The sequence below is a fragment of the Lepidochelys kempii genome, chromosome 4, assembly GCF_965140265.1.
Source record: "Lepidochelys kempii isolate rLepKem1 chromosome 4, rLepKem1.hap2, whole genome shotgun sequence".
Lineage (NCBI taxonomy): Eukaryota > Metazoa > Chordata > Testudines > Cheloniidae > Lepidochelys > Lepidochelys kempii.
The window spans coordinates 96,509,693-96,533,296 of NC_133259.1; the positions used below are offsets into that span (position 1 = coordinate 96,509,693).

General features: G+C 39.2%; 1 protein-coding gene across 6 annotated transcripts in view; it reads left to right on the forward strand.

Moving 5' to 3' along the window:
- PDS5A (PDS5 cohesin associated factor A) overlaps nucleotides 1–23,604 on the forward strand; it is a 165,325-nt gene that overhangs the window by 100,186 nt on the left and 41,535 nt on the right. For 5 of the 6 annotated variants that reach the window (XM_073342241.1, XM_073342245.1, XM_073342242.1 and 2 more), the window contains exons 12-18: nucleotides 3,876–4,027; nucleotides 7,181–7,294; nucleotides 9,637–9,718; nucleotides 10,400–10,448; nucleotides 10,585–10,724; nucleotides 20,826–20,941; nucleotides 21,692–21,797. In XM_073342241.1, the coding sequence (XP_073198342.1) occupies nucleotides 3,876–4,027; nucleotides 7,181–7,294; nucleotides 9,637–9,718; nucleotides 10,400–10,448; nucleotides 10,585–10,724; nucleotides 20,826–20,941; nucleotides 21,692–21,797 (759 nt within the window). Of the gene's footprint in view, nucleotides 1–3,875; nucleotides 4,028–7,180; nucleotides 7,295–9,636; nucleotides 9,719–10,399; nucleotides 10,449–10,584; nucleotides 10,725–14,611; nucleotides 14,922–20,825; nucleotides 20,942–21,691; nucleotides 21,798–23,604 lie in introns of those variants that run through there. The other variant, XM_073342246.1, reaches the window with a different exon arrangement.

Sequence of the window (23,604 nt, forward strand, 5' to 3'; positions counted from 1 at the left end):
CAGTAATATAACATGGTGTTTTTAAAAGGCTTTCACTCCTGTGTATTTTAGTTGTCTTTCAAAGTGAGTAGGGATACTTATATAACTTTTGTGAGCTCTCAGCATTCATCAGTTTTTTTTAAGCTTTTGCCTTATTATTCTATATCTGCTTGTGACCTCCTCATTATGAATCTAGTAATCTTTTGAGTTCTGGACACAGGCTTTAAACCTCATTTAACTACTCTCCTGCATGAGTACCTGCTAGTTCTTGTGATGACAATACTTGCTTTCCACAGTTCATATTCCCCTTGGACAAGCCCTTGTTCTTGACACACGTCCATCCATTTGTTTCCATCTGATTCTTTTTGGGCTACTCTTTTTATTCAGCTATTCAAAGATTTTTGTAGACTACTGACTTAGTTCTATTCATTGGTGTAAGTTGTCTTAGTGCTTCCAGGAGAGGGGACCTGAAAGCACCTGATCCATGAGAGTCCTCCAGGAGAGCTCTTTTTCTAAAGACCCAGCCTGCTTGTAGAAAGGGCACTGCAGAAATGGTTCAAACACTTTCCTCTTCTGATGAAACAGGTCATTTTGTCTTAGAGACTCCAAGTTGAATGGTGCCATCTCATCTCAATTCTCTAGGAAGACACTTATTGAAGGAAAGGTTTGGGACAGCCTTTGAAAGTTGGCTCAAGTTCCCATTTGCCCAAACATCCTAGACCAGCTAGGGACTTTTCCCTTCCTCAGAAAGAGACTCTTGTGTCAGTCTACTTTAGTGAGTAGCTTTGGGATGAGAAATCAAAGGAACAGACTCCAAGCTCCCTTCTCTCTTTAACCACTTCCCTGAGTATCTCCCGTTTTAACTTTTCCTCCTCCACTGAAGGAGGATTCAAAAGCATTTGGGGATCTGACAACCTTCCTGGCTCCTGTTTTAGAGACCCCTTGAATTGAGGAAAAAGGGGGAAGCTGGTGATTTTTCTATCCTGGATTTAATAGAAAACTGAAGAAGGACCTTTCTGACAAATAAAGGGTTCTTTGGAACCTCAGGAAACTGTTGTCTCACCCAGGTACAGAAGAGATTAATTGTACCAGGTATCCCAGGAAGGTTTTGACCAAGGTATTTAAAATCTCTTTTGAGCTAAATCAAAAGAGCGCTTTTCTATCCTTATCCTTCTTTATCATTCTGCTGCCTTTGACGCTGATGATCTCATTCTCCAACTTTTGTTTCTCTTCTCTCTTGGCTTATTTGACTGTGATCAGTACCCTACTGACTGATCTTTCAGTTTTTCATATAATAGCTTCTTACCTTCCCTTTTCGCTATAGATTCTTTTCTACACCCATCACTGTGATATCTGAATTTCTCCTTCATCTGATCGCATTCTCTCAGGATTCTGCCCTCCCTTGTTCTCTCTGTTACTGTCCCACTCTGTTCCCATGATTTCAACTACTACCTTTGTGCCAGTGATTCCCCAGCCTACCAATTTCACATTTCAAGCTGCTTCTGATACCTCCTTTTGATGGACGTTCTACTGCCATCTTAAGCATAACCTGTCCAAAGCTGAATTTTTCCAAAACCTTTCCTCCTAATCCTTCTCCTTCACCTTCCTTCTTTCTTCCCAATGACAACTCAGTCTTTCCTGTCTCCTGTATGATATCTAATGAACACATAGCTCAAGATGTGAACATCTACATCTAAATGTGGAAAACAGTATTTTACTACTTTTTGAAAAATAAATATTTTTGTAATACTTTTTCTTCTTAGTTTGTTTTAGTTGGTAGGTAAGTAGGCAAATACCCACAAAGATGTAAATATTTTATAACTTACATAATTGATTTTATGTGTACTTGAAAGTTTTCTGTTCTAAAATCTGCATGATATGTCATGCCACCTAGTGGAAAATTCATAGTGTCTTGCCTTTTACCGGTTTCAGAGTAACAGCCGTGTTAGTCTGTATTCGCAAAAAGAAAAGGAGTACTTGTGGCACCTTAGAGACTAACCAATTTATTTGAGCATGAGCTTTCGTGAGCTACAGCTCACTTCATCGGATGCTATAGCTCACGAAAGCTCATGCTCAAATAAATTGGGTAGTCTCTAAGGTGCCACAAGTACTCCTTTTCTTTTTGCCTTTTACCTACATCCAATGTTACTGATTGTGAATTGCTTTGTGATTTAAGAAATATATGGCAAAACATGGATCTGATTTTTCCCTCTTTATATGGAATAGCTCCTGACTATTCAATTGATGGTGTATCAGCAGACTTCTCTGTTCATGTAGAGAGCTCCATTAACTTCAGTGGGGTTCTCTGTGGATATAGCAAATTGTCCATGCACTGTCAATTTTAGAATGGGGGACTTTAGTTTGCAATGATTTGGCAAGATGAAAGTTCTCTCATCAACTCAACAAAGGTCCTTGGAATAAATAATGGATTAATTTTGTTATTCCAGCTGAAAAAGGAGTTGGTAGAAATAGAAAGTGGTTTGAGCAAAATAGGATTTGAGACACTTCCATACAACGATGGATTGAAATCAGAATTCATTTTTTACAAGAAAAATGTAACCTCTTTGGGGTAGGACCACTAGCATAATTGGGGCCTTTGAGCATTGCCACTAATGAATAATACTGAGAGGGAGGCATAAGAGCTTTATAAAATGAGTGGACAGTATGGAGGCAAATAGTTTAGTAAAATTGGAATGAGATTAGACACACTACATGAATGCAATTACACTAGATAGGATTAAAAAATTATGAGCACTGTCACAGTTCAGGGGAACTGCACCAATATTTCCCCTCGGCCATTGCCTTTCCTGCGTGAAGACCTCTGTGTCTCTCCCTTCTGACTGGGGTATTCCCAGACTGCACAGTACTCTGTATTTCCCAGCATAGATAGGTTGCCCGAAGGACACCTGCTTTCTTTCTCTCCAGAGAGTGATTATCAACAGTTATAACTACTGCACAGTTCTTTCTAAGCAGACCTACTTTATCCTTAAGGTAAAAAGTATTAAAGAAAAAACATTAAGAACAACAAAACAGTATAAATGTATGGTAATAGGCTTACTAGAATTAACCCCGGCCCTAACATGGATTCTGGAAAGATAAGTCCTTTAACCCCAACCCTGGAAAGTCCTTGGGGTTATCAGTTTATCACAGCTTGAGCTAAGACAATCATACTCATAACCTGTTCAGTTTGCCCTTTCAGGGTCTTTGATCTGGAGTTTCCAGATGCAGGTAATTAGTACACAATGAGTCTCTCTCTCTCTCATAGGACATATATTCAAAGGTTGCCTTCTGAGGGGATAATTTGCATCCCTCTCAACCCAAGGTACTTACTAGGAAATCCTCATCACACCTATTTTTCCAAAAAGACCTTTGAACTTCATGATACCTTCTGGAGATTGCATTAATCTTTTCTTTCTGTTAAAGAATTTCTATACAATTTCACAATCTCACAAAAACATTTGCATTTTAAATATCATATACCACCAAAGTATGAACCTTAGTTCAGTAAGGTTTAATGTAATTCAATAAAATAAATTCAGGACATTGTCAGTCTGTCACAAGCACTATGAATTCTCATACTTCAGGACTAGCTGAGATGTGGAAGAAATTCTCTCCAAAAGTACACATATCAGAATTGCAGCTTCATGAACTTCTTTGGGGTGGAGAGAGAGGAAAAGTTGGATCTTCTGAAGCTTCCAATGTAGATCATTATGTAGGAGACAGTAATACCTAACTAAATGAATCATTGTTCTGTTCTGTTCTGGTTGCTTCCATGAATTAAAGTTCAGAGTGTTTACTGCATCTGTCTGTTAACTTTGTCTTTCTCACTTCATTGCATTTAGTATATATTGTGTGTGTTTGTGATAGATATTTAATAAACATATTTTTCTCTTAAGTGGCGAGTAAGAAAAGAAGCTATGATGGGACTTGCCCAGCTATACAAGAAGTATTGTCTTCATGCTGAGGCTGGCAAAGATGCTGCAGAGAAAGTGAGCTGGATAAAGGATAAACTTTTGCACATATATTATCAGAATAGCATTGATGACAAGTGAGTCAATTTAAGCCTTCATAAATTTAATTGTATAGCTATAAGAAATATTCTGAAGAACAAAAGTATAGACTTATCCTGAGGAATTTGTTAGAAGATGCTAATGATGTCCTCATGGCACATTTTAAACATTAGTGCTGCAAGTGTTTCATATAGATTCAGAATTAATTCAACACTCCCGCCCCACCCCCGATTAAAGGCATGGTGTTATTTGCACTAAGCTGTTTAGGATGTTCAGGTTTTTTTGTATCTAGCCCCAAATTGTAGACTTGGAGCTAGATCTGAGACGCTGGCTAGCTTTTTCTTTCTTAAACTGACTGACTGCTTCTTAGAAAAAGACTCTACTTTTGCTTCTCCTGTACTCAGTTTTTGTTTATTGTGGAGTGTTTTTTTTTTGCTAAGGTTGCTAAGGCTGACTGCTAAAATCCATCATTCCCTGTGCAACCTTAATTCTGCTTTCATAGGCATGCATAATAATACAGTCTTTAATTACATGAGGTACTTTTTTTTTTTTTAATAGGACCCGTTGCCTCCTTCAGTGCACAAGATGGGTAGCGTGCAGGGAATAAATCAGTGTTAGCCTAGTGAATGAGGTGGTTGTCTGTAGAACCCTTGCCTCACTTGTTACAAAAATTAGAATTGTGGAATGAATAAGGCAGAGGACTGAAAGAAGAGAAAGTATGTGTCATGTTATGGCAACTGCACCTGTATTTTCTTGTCAGTGATTCAGCAAGGGTACCCACTCTTGGCTTTCAGTTCCACAGCAGTTCCCTCTCTTGGGTGGAAAAATGCATCTCTGCCTATTGATCAGGGTATTCTCAGGTTGGACAGTGCCCATGCCTTCACTTGTTGTTCCCAATGCAGACAGGTTGCCCAAAGATACCTTCTTGTCTTCTCTTCAGAGACAGATAACAGTGTAATTGCTACAGATATAAGTTACTATACAGTTCTTTCTAAGCAAGTCTACTTTATTTTTAAGGTAAAGAATAACAGAGAAAACATATTAAAAACCATAAAAGAACCTATGCTAATAAGCTTACCAGAGTTCATCCTAGGGGCTCTAGCAAGTGCAGTATTTTAGTAACTCATCCTACGGGCATCCTTGTGGCTTCATCTTAGAACAAGCACCCTCATAACATATTCAGTTCCCTTTTTATACAGCCCAGGGGGTTTTGAACTGGAGTTTCCAGAAGCAGGTAGGTAGTACACCCTAGGGAGAGAGACCCTTTGTATATCTTCAGAAGGTTGGCTTTGGAGGGAGAGAATTTGCATTCCCCTCACCTCATTGTGTTTCTGAAAGAAATCCACTTTATATGTATTGATCCAGAAAGACCTTTGAACTTCCTAATTCTTTCCACTGATTTCATTAATCTTGTTTTTCTGCTAAATTCCATACACTCTCACAATAGTACATAAACATTTGCATTTGCAATACAATGAGCTCCAAAGGTGTTAACCCTAATTCATTAAACTTCATTCAGTAAAGTTTATCTTAATTCCATAAGGTTTATTCAGGATAATACAGGATATTATCAGTCTGTCACAGTATTTTGTCATAGTTAAGGCGGTTGAATGCCACTGAGGAGATTAGGTTTCTGTTCCTGCCATAGATTCCTTTTGTGATTCTGGGCAAATCATTTAGACCAGCATTTTCCCAGGTGCCCACTAGTTGTATGCTACTTATTTTCTGGGTGCCCAACTTGAAAAAAATTGGGGCTTGATTTGTAGAGGTGCTTGATGCTCACAACTGCAGCTGAAGTCAATGAGAGCTGGGAATGCTCATTCTCTCCAATAGTATGGCAGTGTGATTTGGTGGGATGAACCACTGTTGGGGCTCAAAAGCACTGAGTTCCAATTCTAGCTGACTTGCTCTGTGGTATGGTAAATGATTTTGTCTGTCTTGTTTCAGTTTCCCCATCTGTAAATGAACGTAAGAATACTTACCCACAACCCTCAAATGTAGTGTTGCAGGGGTTAACTTAATGCGTGTACAGTGCTTTGAGCTTACAGAGTACTATTAAAATGCTATGTCCTCTGAAAATCAGGCCCTATGTGTCTCAGATTAGTGTAGTCTTTTGCAAATTTTGGTTATTTCCTCTGTGACTCTGTTCCTCTTCTGTGAAAACCCTCAGGGCCACACTGAATGATGGGGATAAAAAGAGTTATTGAACAGCCGTCTCAGTCCTTGAGCACTATCCATCCTGTGCACTGAATAAAACTGGAGAGGGGGCAGGGAAATAGTATGTGATCATGTTTGTATCATCACACACACGCAGAACGAAGGTTACACAGCCTTAATTTTGTCACTGCCTAACATTTTAGAGCTTGACTTTGCAACCCTAAAAATGTTCTTTTAATGTATTTTTTGGTATGCAATTATATCACTGTGTGATTAAAGCTGATCTGTTGTACAGTCTGTTTTTGTATTTTATTTACATATAATCATATAAACTGCAACTACTTTATTGTGAAGTTCTTTAATCAAAGTTTCTATAAAAGAAGTTGAGGAATTTAACTTTGCCCACTTCGTTTTCCCTTCACTCTTTTTTCTTAAGTATATCTTGATGTATGTTTACCTCCATCTTTTTCAGTGTTGTTTGTCCTTAGTTTTTTTTATCATAAATATGAGCAGTTTTAAATACATTGTTTCTGTTTCTCTAATACTATCCTTACCTTTTGAGACATTTTGCTAATTCTACCTTTTCTTCAGCTTCTTATTGTATTCTCCTTTTGTGTTTTTTACTCTATGGGTGTGCATACTCTTCCTGTTCCCCTTTAAATGAGAATAGCGACAAGAAGAGATCCTGAGACTAGTTATTCAAAGAATCTAGAGGGAGAGAGGAGAATATCATGGGTGATTAAGGCCCATTTTTCTTGGCATCTGAAGGAATGGGGGAGAGTTCATCTGGGCATTTCTTTCACACCTTTCCAATAGCAGCAGGAAGGAAACCTGTGGAAAGCAGATAGTTATTATCTTCTTCTACCCATTAGGAGAAGGTTCCGGTGCCGGTATAGCATAAAATCATAGAAATGTAGGGTTACAAGGGACCTCAAGAGGTCAGGATCTCTGTTTTACAATTAATCTGACATTATGGATGACTTTGGAAATATACGGTATTAAAAAGTTATTTAAACTTTTTCTCTTTTCTGCAGGTTATTGGTAGAGAAAATCTTTGCTCAGTATCTTGTCCCACACAATTTGGAAACAGAAGAGAGAATGAAATGCTTGTACTATTTATATGCTAGCTTGGATCCAAATGCTGTCAAGTGAGTAGAGGTAGAAAAGTAGGCTGCTTAGATACTTTTAAAATATATCTTTCTTTTGAGTATTTTCCAGCACATGCCTTTTGATAGAAAATTATCAGTCTTTTTTGCTATCTCATAGTCAAAGTACTGGTAATGACAAGACTTGATGTTCTTGTTAGTCAAGTAATTTGAGAACTCTAACTCCTCTGGATTTAGACATTAATAGCTGGTGAAATGAACTAAACTGATTTTTATTTATGTAATTGTTTCTTAGATTGGAAACTTCTCTGTGTAGTTTCACTTAGAATCATAGAATCATAGAATATCAGGGTTGGAAGGGACCCCAGAAGGTCATCTAGTCCAACCCCCTGCTCAAAGCAGGACCAATTCCCAGTTAAATCATCCCAGCCAGGGCTTTGTCAAGCCTGACCTTAAAAACCTCTAAGGAAGGAGATTCTACCACCTCCCTAGGTAACGCATTCCAGTGTTTCACCACCCTCTTAGTGAAAAAGTTTTTCCTAATATCCAATCTAAACCTCCCCCACTGCAACTTGAGACCATTACTCCTCGTTCTGTCATCTGCTACCATTGAGAACAGTCTAGAGCCATCCTCTTTGGAACCCCCTTTCAGGTAGTTGAAAGCAGCTATCAAATCCCCCCTCATTCTTCTCTTCTGCAGGCTAAACAATCCCAGCTCCCTCAGCCTCTCCTCATAACTCATGTGTTCCAGTCCCCTAATCATTTTTGTTGCCCTTCGCTGGACTCTCTCCAATTTATCCACATCCTTCTTGAAGTGTGGGGCCCAAAACTGGACACAGTACTCCAGATGAGGCCTCACCAATGTCGAATAGAGGGGAACGATCACGTCCCTCGATCTGCTCGCTATGCCCCTACTTATACATCCCAAAATGCCATTGGCCTTCTTGGCAACAAGGGCACACTGCTGACTCATATCCAGCTTCTCGTCCACTGTCACCCCTAGGTCCTTTTCTGCAGAACTGCTGCCTAGCCATTCGGTCCCTAGTCCCTGTGCGGGTCCTCCATAGTGTTTGTACAGCATCTATCATCCAGATCCCCCACTGTGCTATCACAAGATGAACAAAACAATAATAAATAATGAATTCTCAATATTGTTTGCAATTATAGTTTCAAAGTATTTCAAGTACACATATTTTTAAATGCTGATTCCAGATGGATAACTACAATAAAAACAGGATGCCCTGATGTTAGGAGGTATTTTGATCCAATTTTAATGTTTTCAATGATTTTTACATCAAGAATAACAAACCCTGATGTCAGTTATTTTGAATAAGATTGGTTACCTGGTTGCAAGATTGAAAGTAATGTGCAAGAAAGATATAGTTGAACAAAATTCAAAATGTCAATTTAGTAACAATTTTAGGGCTACAATATGGCTTTTAAAAGAATTATAAGGTTTTTGGTATTGGCAGTTAGTATTATGAGACTTCTGTCTGTTCAATGTGTAAATTGAACAGAATGCAAATAAATTTGTGGCCCGTGAGAATATTATTTCCATTTTTTGTGTGTGAGAGAATGGGGCATCTGTAATATCTTGTCCATAGCAGATTGGTTATAGATGGATGGACAGTAGGGAGATGGTGTTGTCTCTGGCTTGTATGTCTTAACTGATACAAAATGGTATAATATTGGTATATTAGTATGAGGATGGTATAGTGGAGGATTGAGTCTCATGTGCGTTTGTCTTTTGTAGACAAGTTTTGTATTATAGAGTGACTGATTTGTCCTAGAAGGGAAGAATGTTTGGGAGGACATTGGTTAAAGGATTAATTCAGGTAGAGGGACAGAGCTAGGGTTGGGCTTAGGAACCTTAGCTTCAAATTTTCTACTTTAGAGATCTTAATATTTTTTAACTAAAATATTCTCTTTGTTTCTTATACGAGAAATTCTTTTCAATTTTCATTCTGTTTTAGTTTTTGAGGGGAGGTTATGTTTGTTTTTGGGGTTGGGAAGTTTCCTAGGTGTGTGATGTTTTTTTTAAGGCTTCATGGAAGTTGAAAGCTCTGACAAAGATAATGGACCAGGTTCTGGTTTCAATTTCACCAGTATAAATCTTGAGCAGCTCCACTGAAATCAATGGAGATGTTCTGGATTACATTGTTATATATGAGACAAAATCTTGTCCACTATGCTTGAAACTTGTAACCCCAGTTAGTGTAACATTTGATAGAACACCTTTCTAGTGTGTTACAAATGTTGTACATGTGAAAAATATAAACTCAGCTAATAATAATAGCATATGCTTTACTAGCTCCATAAAACTAGCACATTCTTACAGCATTTGAACGAATATGATTGTCATTCTTTTTCCCTCCCCTTTACAGAGCACTGAATGAGATGTGGAAGTGCCAGAATATGCTTAGGAGTCATGTACGGGAATTACTGGACTTGCATAAGCAGCCCACTGTATGGTTTTTAAAAACGTATTGCTTTATCATTAGAGCTAATTTACATAGAGATAATTTTTTTGCTTAATGTGATTATTTTGCTGTTTTGGTTTACATTCACAAAATGTTGATCTTTCATTAAGTAGAAATAAACAGATATTTTAAAAATCACTTTCACAGTTACAGGATTTATCATGAGTTTCTGTTTCCAACTAACAACTTCTAAAAGAGTCAAAAAGTCATATGTAACATTTTATTGTCCGTTTCTCACTTTCGCTTAATTCACTGTAGTGTTTTAAGATTCTTAAATGGAAAATGCTGTAACATCAAAATAATGATGATAATTTGTTCGTGTTAAAGCAGAGTTCAAATGATAGTTTAGTAAAATAGGATGTTGCTTGAATTCTCCGTATAGGCTGTATCCTGAAACTGTAGATGAAAATTCATGTTTGGTTTATCATGTTTCAGTGGCTTGTTGCAGTTCTGTCTTATTACAAAAGGCAGAATGTATACTACATATTAGTTTTGCAGGTTTTTTTAGTGTAACACTTGTTGTTAATACCATTGTACTTTATTTTTTGTCTGTTGTTCCAAAAAATTAAAATGGAGAGGGCTGCAACAAAAGTAGTGACAGATCAAATGAAGTGTGTAATATAGCATATTAGGGAATATCACTGATGCTTTTTTTCCTCCTCCCCAGTCGGAAGCAAATAGTAGTGCCATGTTTGGAAAGCTGATGACCATAGCAAGTGAGTGTGTTAATTTGCTCTGTAAATAGTTATTACAGTGTATCTGAAGATTGCATGATTACAAATATTGAAATAGCTAAATTGTGCTGAGTTATAAGTTGTAGGTTTATCTTATGTTTCAATTTTATTAATATAGAAAACCTTCCAGATCCTGGAAAAGCACAAGATTTTGTGAAGAAATTCAATCAGGTTCTTGGGGATGATGAGAAACTTCGATCTCAGCTCGAGTTGTTAATCAGCCCTACATGTTCATGTAAACAGGCAGATGTCTGTGTGGTAAGGATATGGAACAAATGAACTTTATATGTAACATATGTGGGCTTAACTAGCCATTGAGAGGTGATGGCCTCTCAAAGTAACTTGATGTAGTTTTATGTGACCACTTTAATTTCGTATTGCATAAAATGTCTTTTTAGCTAATCTGCATAGAGAGCTCTCAGATACAATTTAGAATTAACAACTCAGTTACTAAGAGTACATTTATTCACTTAATGTTGTTTCTTTTTTGGGTGATGGCAGTCAAAACATGATCTCTGTAATAGTCATTTTGTGAAATTTTTTCAAATCTTATTGAACATAGAGCGCCTGTACTTTGTCTTCCAACTCTACTGAAGCGTTTTATGAATGACATAAAACATTACCTACCTTATAGATATTTTTTGCTTCCAAGAACATTCCTTTGAAGACTGTATGTGTATTCTTCAATTGTGTTTTTGTAAATGTGTCTACTCTTTGTCGTCATTTCATGTAAAATAATTGTCAGAGTATAAATTAGATGTCAGATGCTATTTCTTGGGTCTGCTGGTTTGGCCATTAGTTTTTAGCACAGGCATTTGTAGTCAAGAACATGTGCCTCGAACTCTTGTGAGAGGTTTGCAGTGTTGGATTTGTCTCTCAGCGGTCCTGATTTGTTCAGTAGAAAGACAGGTGATGCCCTGTATAAACAGTTTCTCTCAACTGTTATTTAAAAGGCGGGCCTTTTTTTTTTTTTTTTTTTGCTGTCAGTGGCAGTACCAGCATTCACAGAAAAACTTTCAGTATGCACATCAGTCCCAGCATACTTGCAGACAGTCTGAAGGCTTAGTTGTTATAAAGGACGACAGAGTATCAAGAGAGGAAAGCTTCCTCAGTCCCTCTGGTTCCTTTGACATCTGCTCTGAAGTAGCAATTTTTTTTTACACTTTTAGGAAGCTTGGATACCGTCCTTCTATAATTTTAAGGAGCGAGGTTCATAGGGCCAAGAAATAGATCAGGTGGAAGTTTTCCATATTTAACTTTTGACTCACCAAATTTTGTCCACCTGAGGGCCAAGTTGGCAACTTGTCTAGAGCCAGATGGCCTATGCTGATATTTTTAAAAAAAATGCAGCAAACTGCAGCTGTTTATTTTCAATATAGAAATGCCATTGCTCAGAACAGTCACGTGTTGAGACCTGTAGTATCTGTATGCCATACATATATATTAAAGGTGGGGGAACTTTTAAACTACATTGTAAAACTGTGGACCACACTTTGGCCAATTCTGTTTCAAGTGTATATTTCATTTATTTTGATTTAAAGTATAAGATAATGCCTATATGCTCACAAGCTCTAGGCTCCCTGACAGTAATTAAACTTACAATCCTAACAGTAATTTAAATTTAGTCACAGAAATATCACCTAGCAGCCCCGAAAAGTTAATATACCATCCAGTAGCACCATACCACTGCAGCAAAAAAAAATAAAAAAAAATCCTACTCAACCAAAAAAACAATTCCCTCATAAAATCACCATTTCCCCCCCACCCACCCAATAAAGCGTCAGACTTTACAGTGAAATATGAAGATCAACAAATTCAGGCTATTTCAGACAAGGTGAGGATCAAGTTCCAGAGCGTAGGGCCCTCAAAAGAACATCCTATTCTCTGTCCCCTATCTCTTGTTGCAAGAAGGGAATCAAACTTAAGTGTCTCCACTGGACTCGGCTGTGGTAGTAGTCCATCAGGAGAGTATGTGTCTGTGTGGATCTCACTCCAGGTGCTCATTCAGCTTGTGTGCAAGATCAGACTCTTTGAATAGCATTGTTTGTTGGGCCTCCCATGCACCAGGCATGTCCTTGTGCCCTTCCCCTACCTGAGAGCATAAAAAGCAGAATGGCTACAACCAACCCTCAGTTCCTTCTTATAGCCATCAGTTAAATTTTTCTTTTTGCATTTTCCTCCTCTAATTAGGCAGTTCAGTTTAATTTCCTAACAAATTTCCCCTTTCCTTTAATTTTTTAATAACATTTTAAAAAAACTTAATTTCTTAAATTGTCTGTAGCATTCTGTGCCACTCTCTTAATCTAAAATGGTGTATTTGAAGCCCTTAGGCTTCAAACTCTGTCCATCATCTAACAAACTCATTCCTCTGACAGACTATCATAAAAGCTTCATAAAGGTGAGAGCCATGTGCTGGACTGCTGCTTGGTTTCCTGTACTTTTTCTACAAGAACAAGTAAATCCAGGGACCCTTAGCAGAAGTTTTACCTTCTTGAGCAGTCAGTGAGAGGAACTTCAGACCCTAGAGAATGGGCATCAGTCTCCAAAATGGAACTAGTAGCTTCTGAGTTCCAATCAGCCAGTGACCCTGTTAGCCAGCATACAACACCTAAGGGCAGTACCAGCAAAGGAACTGTAGCACTGTTAGGCAAGGATTTGAGACCAGCAAAAACTATCTCGGTACTGGCTACAACGCCAGCACTGAAAACTGATGCTGCTCCTCACCAAGACAAGGGATATCAGAACACCAAGATAAACATTGTTCTTCATACTCATATCTCTTTCCGTAAAGAGAGGCTTAAACCTTCACTCTCATCCCAGGAACAGAGCACTGAGCCCATTCCTATGATGGGGCAAATGACACTGGCACAGCTTCCGGCTTGGTAACAAAGAGATTGAGTGCCTACATCTAACACTGTTAGCTGCTGACAAGCACCAGGATTGGTGTTGGTACTAGCATTAGTTGCTATGTCTTTGGCACCAGTCTTGGCCCTGATGGCACTACACTGAGCACTGGTACACATCCCAGACCGCACATTACTTGTGCCACCTCAAAAATCCAGCATCACCATTGAAGGATTCTATTCATTTGCCCCCTCCTTGGGACACCCCTTCTCCCCTTCATTTACACAGATCAGGAGAGGGGTTTCTCTCTTCAAATCGGGAATATTCACTTCAGAACTTCGATCATCCCTTCTTGAAGCTCTTAACCCAGCTCTGCTCTTTTTCTGAACTGTCTCTCAACCTTGGGTTCTAAACTGTCCCTTGCCTTTGATCTGTCTTGCATTTATAACTCCCAGGGTTACACCAAATTCGTGACACCAAACTAGGGTGCACCTGGACTGGAACAGCAGAACTGGCTCCTGTTTCATCTAAGGGGCCAAGTACCCCATTACACACACACAGTAAAAACTCGCTTCAGACTTCTAAGCCACTTATCAGTATGCACATACATGATACCACTTGCCAGGCTTCACCTACGTCCTTTACAAGGCTGGCTAAGGTCGATGTATCATCACAGGAGACATCAAATGAACATGCATATCGTGGTTCCAGCTCACATTCTGAGCTAGTGGTCAGATCCCAAGAATGTTCATAAGCCCTTCTCTACATTTCTTCCTACAAAAGACACTAATCACAGATGCATCAGGAACAGGGATTGGGGTGCACAACTAGACCACCTCCAGATAAAAGGAATGTGGTCTCAAAAGGACATGACTCTACGCATAAATGATCTAGAATTATGAGTGATCAGATTAGCTTGCATAACATTCCTTCCTGTTTTAAAGAATCCCATCATGCATATTCTCATGGATGACACATCTGCGATGTACTATGTAAACAAGCCAGGAGATGCCTGCTCATTACACCTGTGCCAGAAGGTAATCAAGTTATGGACAAGTTGACACCATGAGATAACCCCAACAGCTCTCCCAGGAGCCATCAGCAATTGAGCAGACTTCCTAGGCTTCAACTTCCAGCCACTGGATTTTGTTATACCTTTATCTGCCAGAATAAAGAGGAGACCTTTATTATAAAATTTCTGTTATCCATTTAGGTACTTCTCTTTGATAAGCTAAATAGAGTGAGCTCCTTAAATGTCTCATTATAAGGCATGTTGTCTAAACCTTTAATCATTCTCACAGCTGTTCTCTGAACCCTCTACAATTTATCAACTTCCTTCTTGAACTGTAGACACCAGAACTGGATGCTGTATTACAGTAGTGGGTGTACCAGTGCCAAATACAGAGGTAATGTAACCTCTCCGTTCCTACTAGATATTTCCCTTTTTATACATCCAAAGATCAGAGTATCCCTTCTGACCACAAATGTTGCATTGGGAGCACATGTTCAGCTGACTACCCACCATGATGCTCAAGCCTTTTTCAGATTCACTGCTTTCCAGGATGGAGCAACCCCCCTCCCCCCATCCTGTAAGCATGGCCTGTATCCTCCTCCTTAGCTGTATGCATATACATTTAGCCATATTAAAATGGATATTGTTCGCTTGCACCAAGCGATCCAGATCACTGTATCAGTGACCTCTCATCCTCATTATTTACCACTCCTCCAATCTTTGTGCCATCTTCAAAATTTATCAGTATTTTATGTTTTCTTCCAAGTCATTGATTAAAATGTTGACTAGCATAGATAGGGCCAAGAACCAAGCCTTGTGGGACCCCACTGAAGCGTATCCGCTTGATGATGATGATGTCCTGTTTAGTTACATTTTGAGCCCTATAATTTAGCTACATCATTTTTTAATAAGTCATTTAATGTTTATCATGTTGATTTTTGTATGGTTCTGGTTTCTAATCAAAATATCATGCAGTCAAATGCCATACAGAAGTCTAAGTAATTAGTACTGTTACATTTGTCCACCAAATTTTAACCATGTCATAAAAAAATAAAATTAATTTGACTAAACTCATGTTGATTGGCATGAATTATATTACTCACCTTTAATTCTTCATTAATAGAGTTCTATAACATATGTTCTGTTTATTTTGCCTGGGATCAAAGTTAGGCTGACAGGTCTGTAATCACCCCGGTCATCCTATTTGCCCTTTTAAAATTTGTTTGCAGTGTTGCTATAGCCATGTTGGTCCCAGGATATTAAAGAGACAAGGTGGGTGTGGCAGTATCTTTCATTGGACAGTGTTCTGTTGGTGTTGGAGACAAAGCTGTTGAGCAACACAGAGCTCTTCTTCAGGTCTGGGAAAAGTACACAGAGCATCATAGCTAAATACAAGGTGAAACGGATGTTCAGCATAAGTAGTTTATACATATTCCAAGAATTCATTCAAGGTAATGTGGCCCATTAGAATCTCTGCAGCCACAGGACAAAGTAGGCCGGGTTTTAGTGGGTTACAGATTGGTCTCTATTAAGACCATGATTTTTAGTGTCTATTATAGTTCTCAATTTAAGCTCCCAGGCTTGTCTTTTGAAGGTGTTGTGCAGATTATCTTGGAGGAGGAGGACTGAGGTCAGATATGGAGTGATGGTTTTGTGAAAAGTATTAGCCCACAGATGATAATGTGCTTTTGTCTTGTATTGTTGTTCTGTATGAGTTCATTTGAGAGCGTACGTAGTGTTGTTTTACCTATGTAGTTGTTATTGGGGTATTTAGTGCACTGAATAAGGGAAATCACATTGTGATAGGTATATGTAAGGCCCTTGGATCTTGAAGGGGGTGGGGTGTTGATCATCATAGCAATGGAGATATGTCTACAGGTTTTACATCTGTTGTTCTGGCAGGGTCTGGTGCCACTTCGAGTTGGTGTATCCTGCTGTGGGGAGCTTGCTTTTGATGATGAGCTTGGCAAGTTTGGGAGGTTGTTTGAAGGCCAGAAGTGGGGGTTTGGGAAAAATTTCTTTCAGGATGTGGTCCCCATCGAGTATGGGTTGTAATTGTTTAACTATACCCCATCTGGGTTCCAGTGAAGGGTGCTAGGTGACAACTAGGCAGTGTCATCAGATGTTTGGCTGCGTGTGTGTTTTCCCCGTGTGCTGTCCCAGCTCTGCGCAGATAGCTGGCACAGTAGGTCTCAAGTGAACTGCGCAATGACCACAAAAATCTGTTAAGGTGCGAAGGCACTTGGTCAGGTTTATTGTCAGCAAAGCACAGTCCCAGCTCCCCAGATCAATGACTACGGTTACACTAGCCATATATGCCCGTGACAATGGACGCAGCTCACTCAGTGGCAGGACTTTCCACTGCCCCCTCGGCTGGACAAAGACTCTCCCTCTGAGAGACATCTTTATACACCAATACAAACAAGTTACATATCACCCTTGACATATCAGGGTGCCACCCTCTGATATATTAGGGTGCCACCCACTGGCTTGTACCTGTAGTTTCAATCAAAACATCTCTCTTCATCATGTTGTCACCCTGACCTTATCCTTAAGAGGGTCAGCATGTTTCTGTTACCTTTGGGGAATGTGCTGCTATCGAGGTGCTATGGTACCACCCTTCTGGAATGTGCTTGTGTCATAAATGTAAAAGGAAGGGTAAACACCTTTAAATCCCTCCTGGCCAGAGGAAAAACCCTTTCACCTGTAAAGGGTTAAGAAGCTAGGATAACCTCGCTGGCACCTGACCAAAATGACCAATGAGGAGACAAGATACTTTCAAAGCTGGAGGGGGGGAGAAACAAAGGTTCTCTCTGTGTGATGCTTTTGCCGGGAACAGAAAAGGAATGGAGTTTTAGAACTTAGTAAGTAATCTAGCTAGATATGCGTTAGATTCTGTTTTGTTTAAATGGCTGATAAAATAAGCTGTGCTGAATGGAATGTATATTCCTGTTTTTGTGTCTTTTTGTAACTTAAGGTTTTGCCTAGAGGGATTCTCTATGTTTTGAATCTGATTACCCTGTAAGGTATTTACCATCCTGATTTTACAGAGGTGATTCTTTTATTCTTTTTCTTCAATTAAAATTCTTCTAAGAACCTGATTGCTTTTTCATTGTTCTTAAGATCCAAGGGTTTGGGTCTGTGTTCACAATGCAAATTGGTGAGGATTTTTATCAAGCCTTCCCCAGGAAAGGGGGTGTAGGGTTTGGGAGGATTTTGTGGGGAAAGATGTTTCCAACCGGGCTCTTTCCCTGTTATATATTTGTTAGACGCTTGGTGGTGGCAGCAATAAAGTCCCAAGGGCAAAAGGTAAAATAGTTTGTACCTTGGGGAAGTTTTAACCTAAGCTGGTAAAAATAAGCTTAGGGAGTTTTCATGCAGGTCCCCACATCTGTACCCTAGAGTTCAGAGTGGGGAAGGAACCTTGAAAGCTTGCATGAATGCTTTGTGCCTCATATCTCTTAGGAATGTATGGTTTTGTGTTATCAGCCCTATGTTTGCCAATTCGGTGAGCAGGGCCTGCCTCTTGCTCATGACATGACTGTGCTTTTATATCAGCAAAGTTTTGATCACTTTCCTTCCAGCCTCAGGCCTCATACCAAGCCTCTGATACAAGGGCTTTTGACTTAAGCTCTCTTCTTACTACAGGGATATGTGGCCGGAGAGTTCATTTTTTCTCTATTGAAGCAAGTTGTCTCGAGGTATTTGTGTGGCTCATTTCATGATGCTATTTATTTCTCTGATGGAGTGTCGTTGTTTGGAGAAGGCAGTTTTGAGTGTGCTAAGATCTGTATCCCAAACTTTCTCCTAAGAGCATATTATGTGATATATGAGTGTGTGGTTGTAGATAACAGATTTCTTGCTGTATTTGGGATGGTTACTGGATCTGCGAAGGAAAGTGTGGTGATCCATGGGCTTCTTGTCTATAGTGGTCTGTAAGGTTCCATTGTTAAAGCTGATTATGATGTGCAGGAAGTTGATGCTGGTGCAAGAGCGTTGGAGAGAGAGTTGGATAGAATTCTTAAATTCACAATCTTGACCCATTGGAGGCCCCTATGCCTAAAATCCTTGATTATATTTTGTTCAGTTCCATTGAAATCCACCTTACATCAATTTCAACATGCCACTCTTCTCCCCACATGCAATCCTGTTAAGTTTTCTCTGACCCCACTATATCCAGATTTTTAAAGAGGTTACTCAGTACTTACCCCACCAGTTAAAGAACCCCCTCCAAAGTGGGATCCTCGTGTCCCTCTACTGGCTCCTCGTCTCTATCACATCAAATGTGAGCTGTTCGTCGTCACTTTTAGTGCCTTTCATGGCCTGTGCTCACCCTATCTATCTTCTCATTCGCTGTCAAGATGTCAACTTCCTCTTCCAGTTGGCCCAAGATGCCAGCCTACATGTCCCACTAATTAAATGTTCAAACAAGCACGTTTGTTTTTTCTCCCATGCTGCCCCTTACACTTTACAGGAATTCTCCATCAGCATCTGCAAAACTAACTCATTATCTTCCTTCAGATTCCTCCTTAAAATTCTTCTTTGCTGTGACGCTTACAAAAAAGTTTACAGCAGTTAGGCTACGGGTATGCTGAGACCACTGCTTGTCATACTGAGCAATACTGTCTCATTGGGTATGTCTACACTGCAATTAAACAGCTGCAGCTGGCCTAGGTCAGCTTGTATGGGTTCTTGGGGCTGTAAAATTGCAGTGTAGACTATTGGGCTCAGGCTGAAGCCTGAGCTCTGGGACACAATGATGGAGGAGGGTCCCTGAGTCCAAACATCTATACCGCAATTTTACAGCCATGCAGCCTGAGCTCCATGAGCCCAAGTCAGCTAATATGGGACAGCTTCTGGTGTTAAATTGCCGTGTGGATATATGCACTGTTTTCTTGTACTTCCATCTGTCTGTGCTCCCTTAACTCTCCAGCCTGGGCTGTCTCTCACAATGCTTTGCTTGTGACAATCAGGAAACCCCTCCAGGCACTGTTATCACTTAGCACAACAGCATGTGGAGTCCCACACCCAGCTAACTTACATGAATGCTCCCGGAGCCACTCATGAATCTCAGAGAAAGGCACCAGTGAATCTCCCAAGCTCCCAGCTTTGCACCTCCAGAATATACCATCTTGCCCTGGACAGAAGCCTGACCAGTGTAAGTTTATTGCCCAGTCTGCCCCTCCCTCAATGTGGAGACGATGCACACTAGCCTTTGTAAACTGAGCTGAGATTTCCAAAGCACTTCAAGCAAAACACACTGTTTTCGGTAAACTAGAAAACAGAGTTATTAACTACAGAAAGATAGATTTTAAGTGATTATAAGTAGTAGGCACAAAAGGTCAGAGATAGTTACCAAGGACAATAAAAGGTAAGCACACTCTCTAAATCTTAAACCTTATTAGATTAGGCAGTATTTGGATCAAGCAGTTTTCCTCATCCCACTGGATATTGCAGGTAGGTTACAGTTCTCAGTACACAGGCTTCCCCTTTGTGCTTGGGACCAGTCTTCTCAGTCCAAGTCTTTGTCTTCCCAGCGTCCCATCTTATGTAGGGGAGGAGAAGGGCAAAAGCATCATGCTACTGTCCCCTATTTTATATCCTCAGTTCATGTGCCTGGAAACATAAGCCCCAACATGTCCTGGTGGGCTTTAGGGAATTAGGGTGTCCAGATAGTAAGTGTGAAAAATCGGGAGGTAATAGGCACCTATATAATAAAAAGCCCTGAATTTTGGACTGCCCCAATAAAATCCATACATCTGGTCACCCTATACGGAGTTGAGCAATGTCCCATTGTGTAAGGCTTGTGAAGCTCTCTTACAGCATTGTAAATCCCTTGCTTACAACTCCCCCTGCTGATTCAGGGTTGTTTAATGCCCTCCTGGGAATGTATCACCTCCTTTGTTGTCGCTGGAGAACTAGCACTGGAAGACTCTCAAACTTACAATATATTTCAGTAACAATCATAAAACATAATCTCCTAATTTCATATACACAAAGGATATACGTATTTTGACACGATGGGTTTCAGAAGATTGTGACTTTTCGTATGATATCTTATCTGGCAGACTTTGCATGAAATATATCATAATTGTATGACAGGGGTGAATATGGGGTTCCAGTGTGTTTCTTTGAGGTACAGAATGCCACAGTAAGTAACTGTTTTTCTTAAGTAGTTGGATGAAGTGCTTAAGCCATTGGTTATTTGCTTAAAAGATACTGGGTCAGATTTATAAAGGTATTTAGACACCTATGGGTGCAGATAGGAATCTACGTGTCGTTACGAAAGTGCATAGATGCCTAACTCACATCACTCTCATTAAAAGTCTATGGTAGCCACAGCCCATCCTTTTCAGTGATTATATGGACTGTGAAGCTAGTTTGTGAAGAACTGACTTTTGTTCAGCATTATTTCTACAAATGCAAAATGTATAACACTTAAGAAATAATTAAAATTAGTAATGATTTTTGCTTGTAATATAACACTTTTTTTCTTTTTGTAGCGGGAGATAGCCCGGAAGCTTGCAAATCCAAAGCAGCCAACAAATCCTTTCCTGGAGATGGTCAAATTTCTTTTGGAAAGAATTGCCCCAGTGCACATTGACTCAGAAGCCATTAGGTAGGCTGGGAGATCATATTGACCCATTACTGACTTTAAAGTGGATGTTAATACCAGGATTATCTTTCATATTAATTTACATCTGGTACAGAAGTATCTATCTGCATTTTTAAAATATTGTTTATATAGTTGTCTTCATTTCCATCAGTCTAGAAAACTTGACTTAATTTCTGCTATTTTTTTTAAGGCTTAGTGGTGCAAAGTGTAGAAACATGAATATAAAAGATGGTATTGGTAACTTGACTATTTGGAGGCATTATTTGAGGATAACAGGCATATATAGCTTCCATATAGCTAACACTGGACACAAAATGCTATCTAATAATTGAATCAACTACTTTATCTTTGTGGGTTTGAGGAGGAGAATTTTGGGGTTCCTTTTGTGACTTACCTTATACTGCCAGCTCAGTTTGTCACCAAAATAAAGGCTTTGGGGAAAAGGTGTGTTGGGGGGAGGTGGGCTCATTTACCAAACTACTATATATGTGTTCTAATATTACTTTGATTTAACTGAAATGGCTTTTAAATTAAATATTCCCCTGCAATGTCAGGAATCTATAAGCATAACATCTTTTTACTAGTCCATGAGAACCAGAAAGTGAAAGTATTTTAAAACTGACCAATGTAGTTCATTGCCAAAACTAAATGAAGCTAACGTGAAAATTCTTTGTTATAATAATCTATGGTGTCACTGTTAATGCAGATCATCAAGTTTAATAATATATCTTTATTTTACATTTCTTATTTTAGCGCACTAGTAAAGCTGATGAATAAATCAATAGAGGGGACAGCTGATGATGAAGAGGAAGGTGTAAGTCCTGATACTGCTATTCGTGCAGGACTTGAACTTCTCAAGGTATTCTACAGCAATGTAGATTAGTTTTCTTTCACTGTATGGTAATGGAGTCCCCAAAGAGCTTCAACAAATTACCCACTTGTAAACTGTCAAAAAGTCACCACATCCTGGAATTTGGTTTTATTAAGAAAAAGAGTAATACAAAAACACCATTACCTAATCTCTTTTCTAGATGTGGCCTGTCTGTTTCAGACCTTAGCTTCCTCACCACAGAGGGAAGCTCACATTTACTTCATATTTAAGAAATTATCCAGAGAGCAGAAAAAGCAAAATTTCCCCTCTAAGCATGGCCAGAGGGGAGTAAAGCAGAAGAGAGGAACTGAGTAGAGGAGGCACATTCTGGTTTCCTCCTTGCATTAGGGAGCCAAGCACCCCTAAAGATCTTAAACCTCAAAAAAAATGCCTTTAAAGGGGGGAGGGAAAGGCTTAAGAAAAAGGAATTTTGAATATCAATACTACTTTATAAGCACAAACCTAATTCTACACTCAAAAGGTTGCTGCTGAATTTTCTTGGATGGTGTGTTAGAAGATCTGTAAGTTATACAAATTGGCTCTACATTTAGCATTCATGAGTTATGATGATGTAATGTAGAATTTTGTTCCTCATTAAACTCATATGTTTCATTTTTGAAGGAGTCTTTTGAATTTCAGAGGTTTAGACCTGAAAAACAATTTTGAGAGGAAGGATTTTGCATTGTGTTTAGTAAGATAGCAATATTTACCAACTTTTTCCAACTTCAGCTATTATAAAACATTATGGCGTACAATATTTTGTAATACATTAGTTATTTATATAGCACTAACAGAGTTGTAGGCACTTTGTAAGGCAGGTAAGAACCTGTCTCATACCCTTCACTGAAAAGTTTACTGTATTCATCTGGTTTGGGGGCAGGGGAACAGATATTTTATTTATTCATATTTTGGGTCATTTACAATAAGACTTTACAAGTACATTGTCTTTACACATGTAGGTACATTTCTTAATACAGAATTAACAATATTAACCAACATGCTGTATATTGACAATATATTGTTATATAATTAACTACTATTTAGATTGTACAATGTCTGTTAACATTATCTAACACAAGATGGGGAATGGTAGGTGACAATAACACTGTGACTGAACAGAGAATTTTAGCATGCACCTGTACAGTTATGCTTTTGGTTTATTTCTTAATAACAAAGGTTTTTAGTTGTCAGGTGTTAACATTCATCTGAGAAGGGGACTAAGGAGGGAAAGGTCTTTCGGAAGAAGAAAGTGTTGAGGAAGGACTTGAAGAAGAGTGTGGTAGCATGGCAGACAAACACATATGGGAGCCATCTGGAAGGAATCCCAGGGAGATAGACACTAATGGGGAAATTAGTCATGCAGCTTAAGTGGAATGAGGGGTACATGGTGTATAGCTGAAGTAAGACTAGAGAAATAAGCTGGTGCCAAGGTGTGTAAGGCAAGAACAGAAAGTTTCTTTTCGAATCGTATTCCTTTGGCTGCTCCACCTCAGGACAAGAACCAATGGGCTTATATTGCAGTCAGGGAGGTTTAGGTTGGACATCAGGAAAAACTTCCTAACTCTCAGGGTAGTTAAGCACTGGAACATATTGCCATGTGAGGTTGTGGAATCTGAGGTTGTGGAATCTCTGTCATTGGAGGTATTTAAGAACAGGTCAGACAAGCACATGTCAGGAATGGTCTAGTTATTACTTAGTCCTGCCTTCAGTGCAGAGGACTGGACTAGATGACTATTGAAGTTCCTTCCAATTCTACACTTCTATGCACATGAACCCATGTACTCTTGATCAGAGA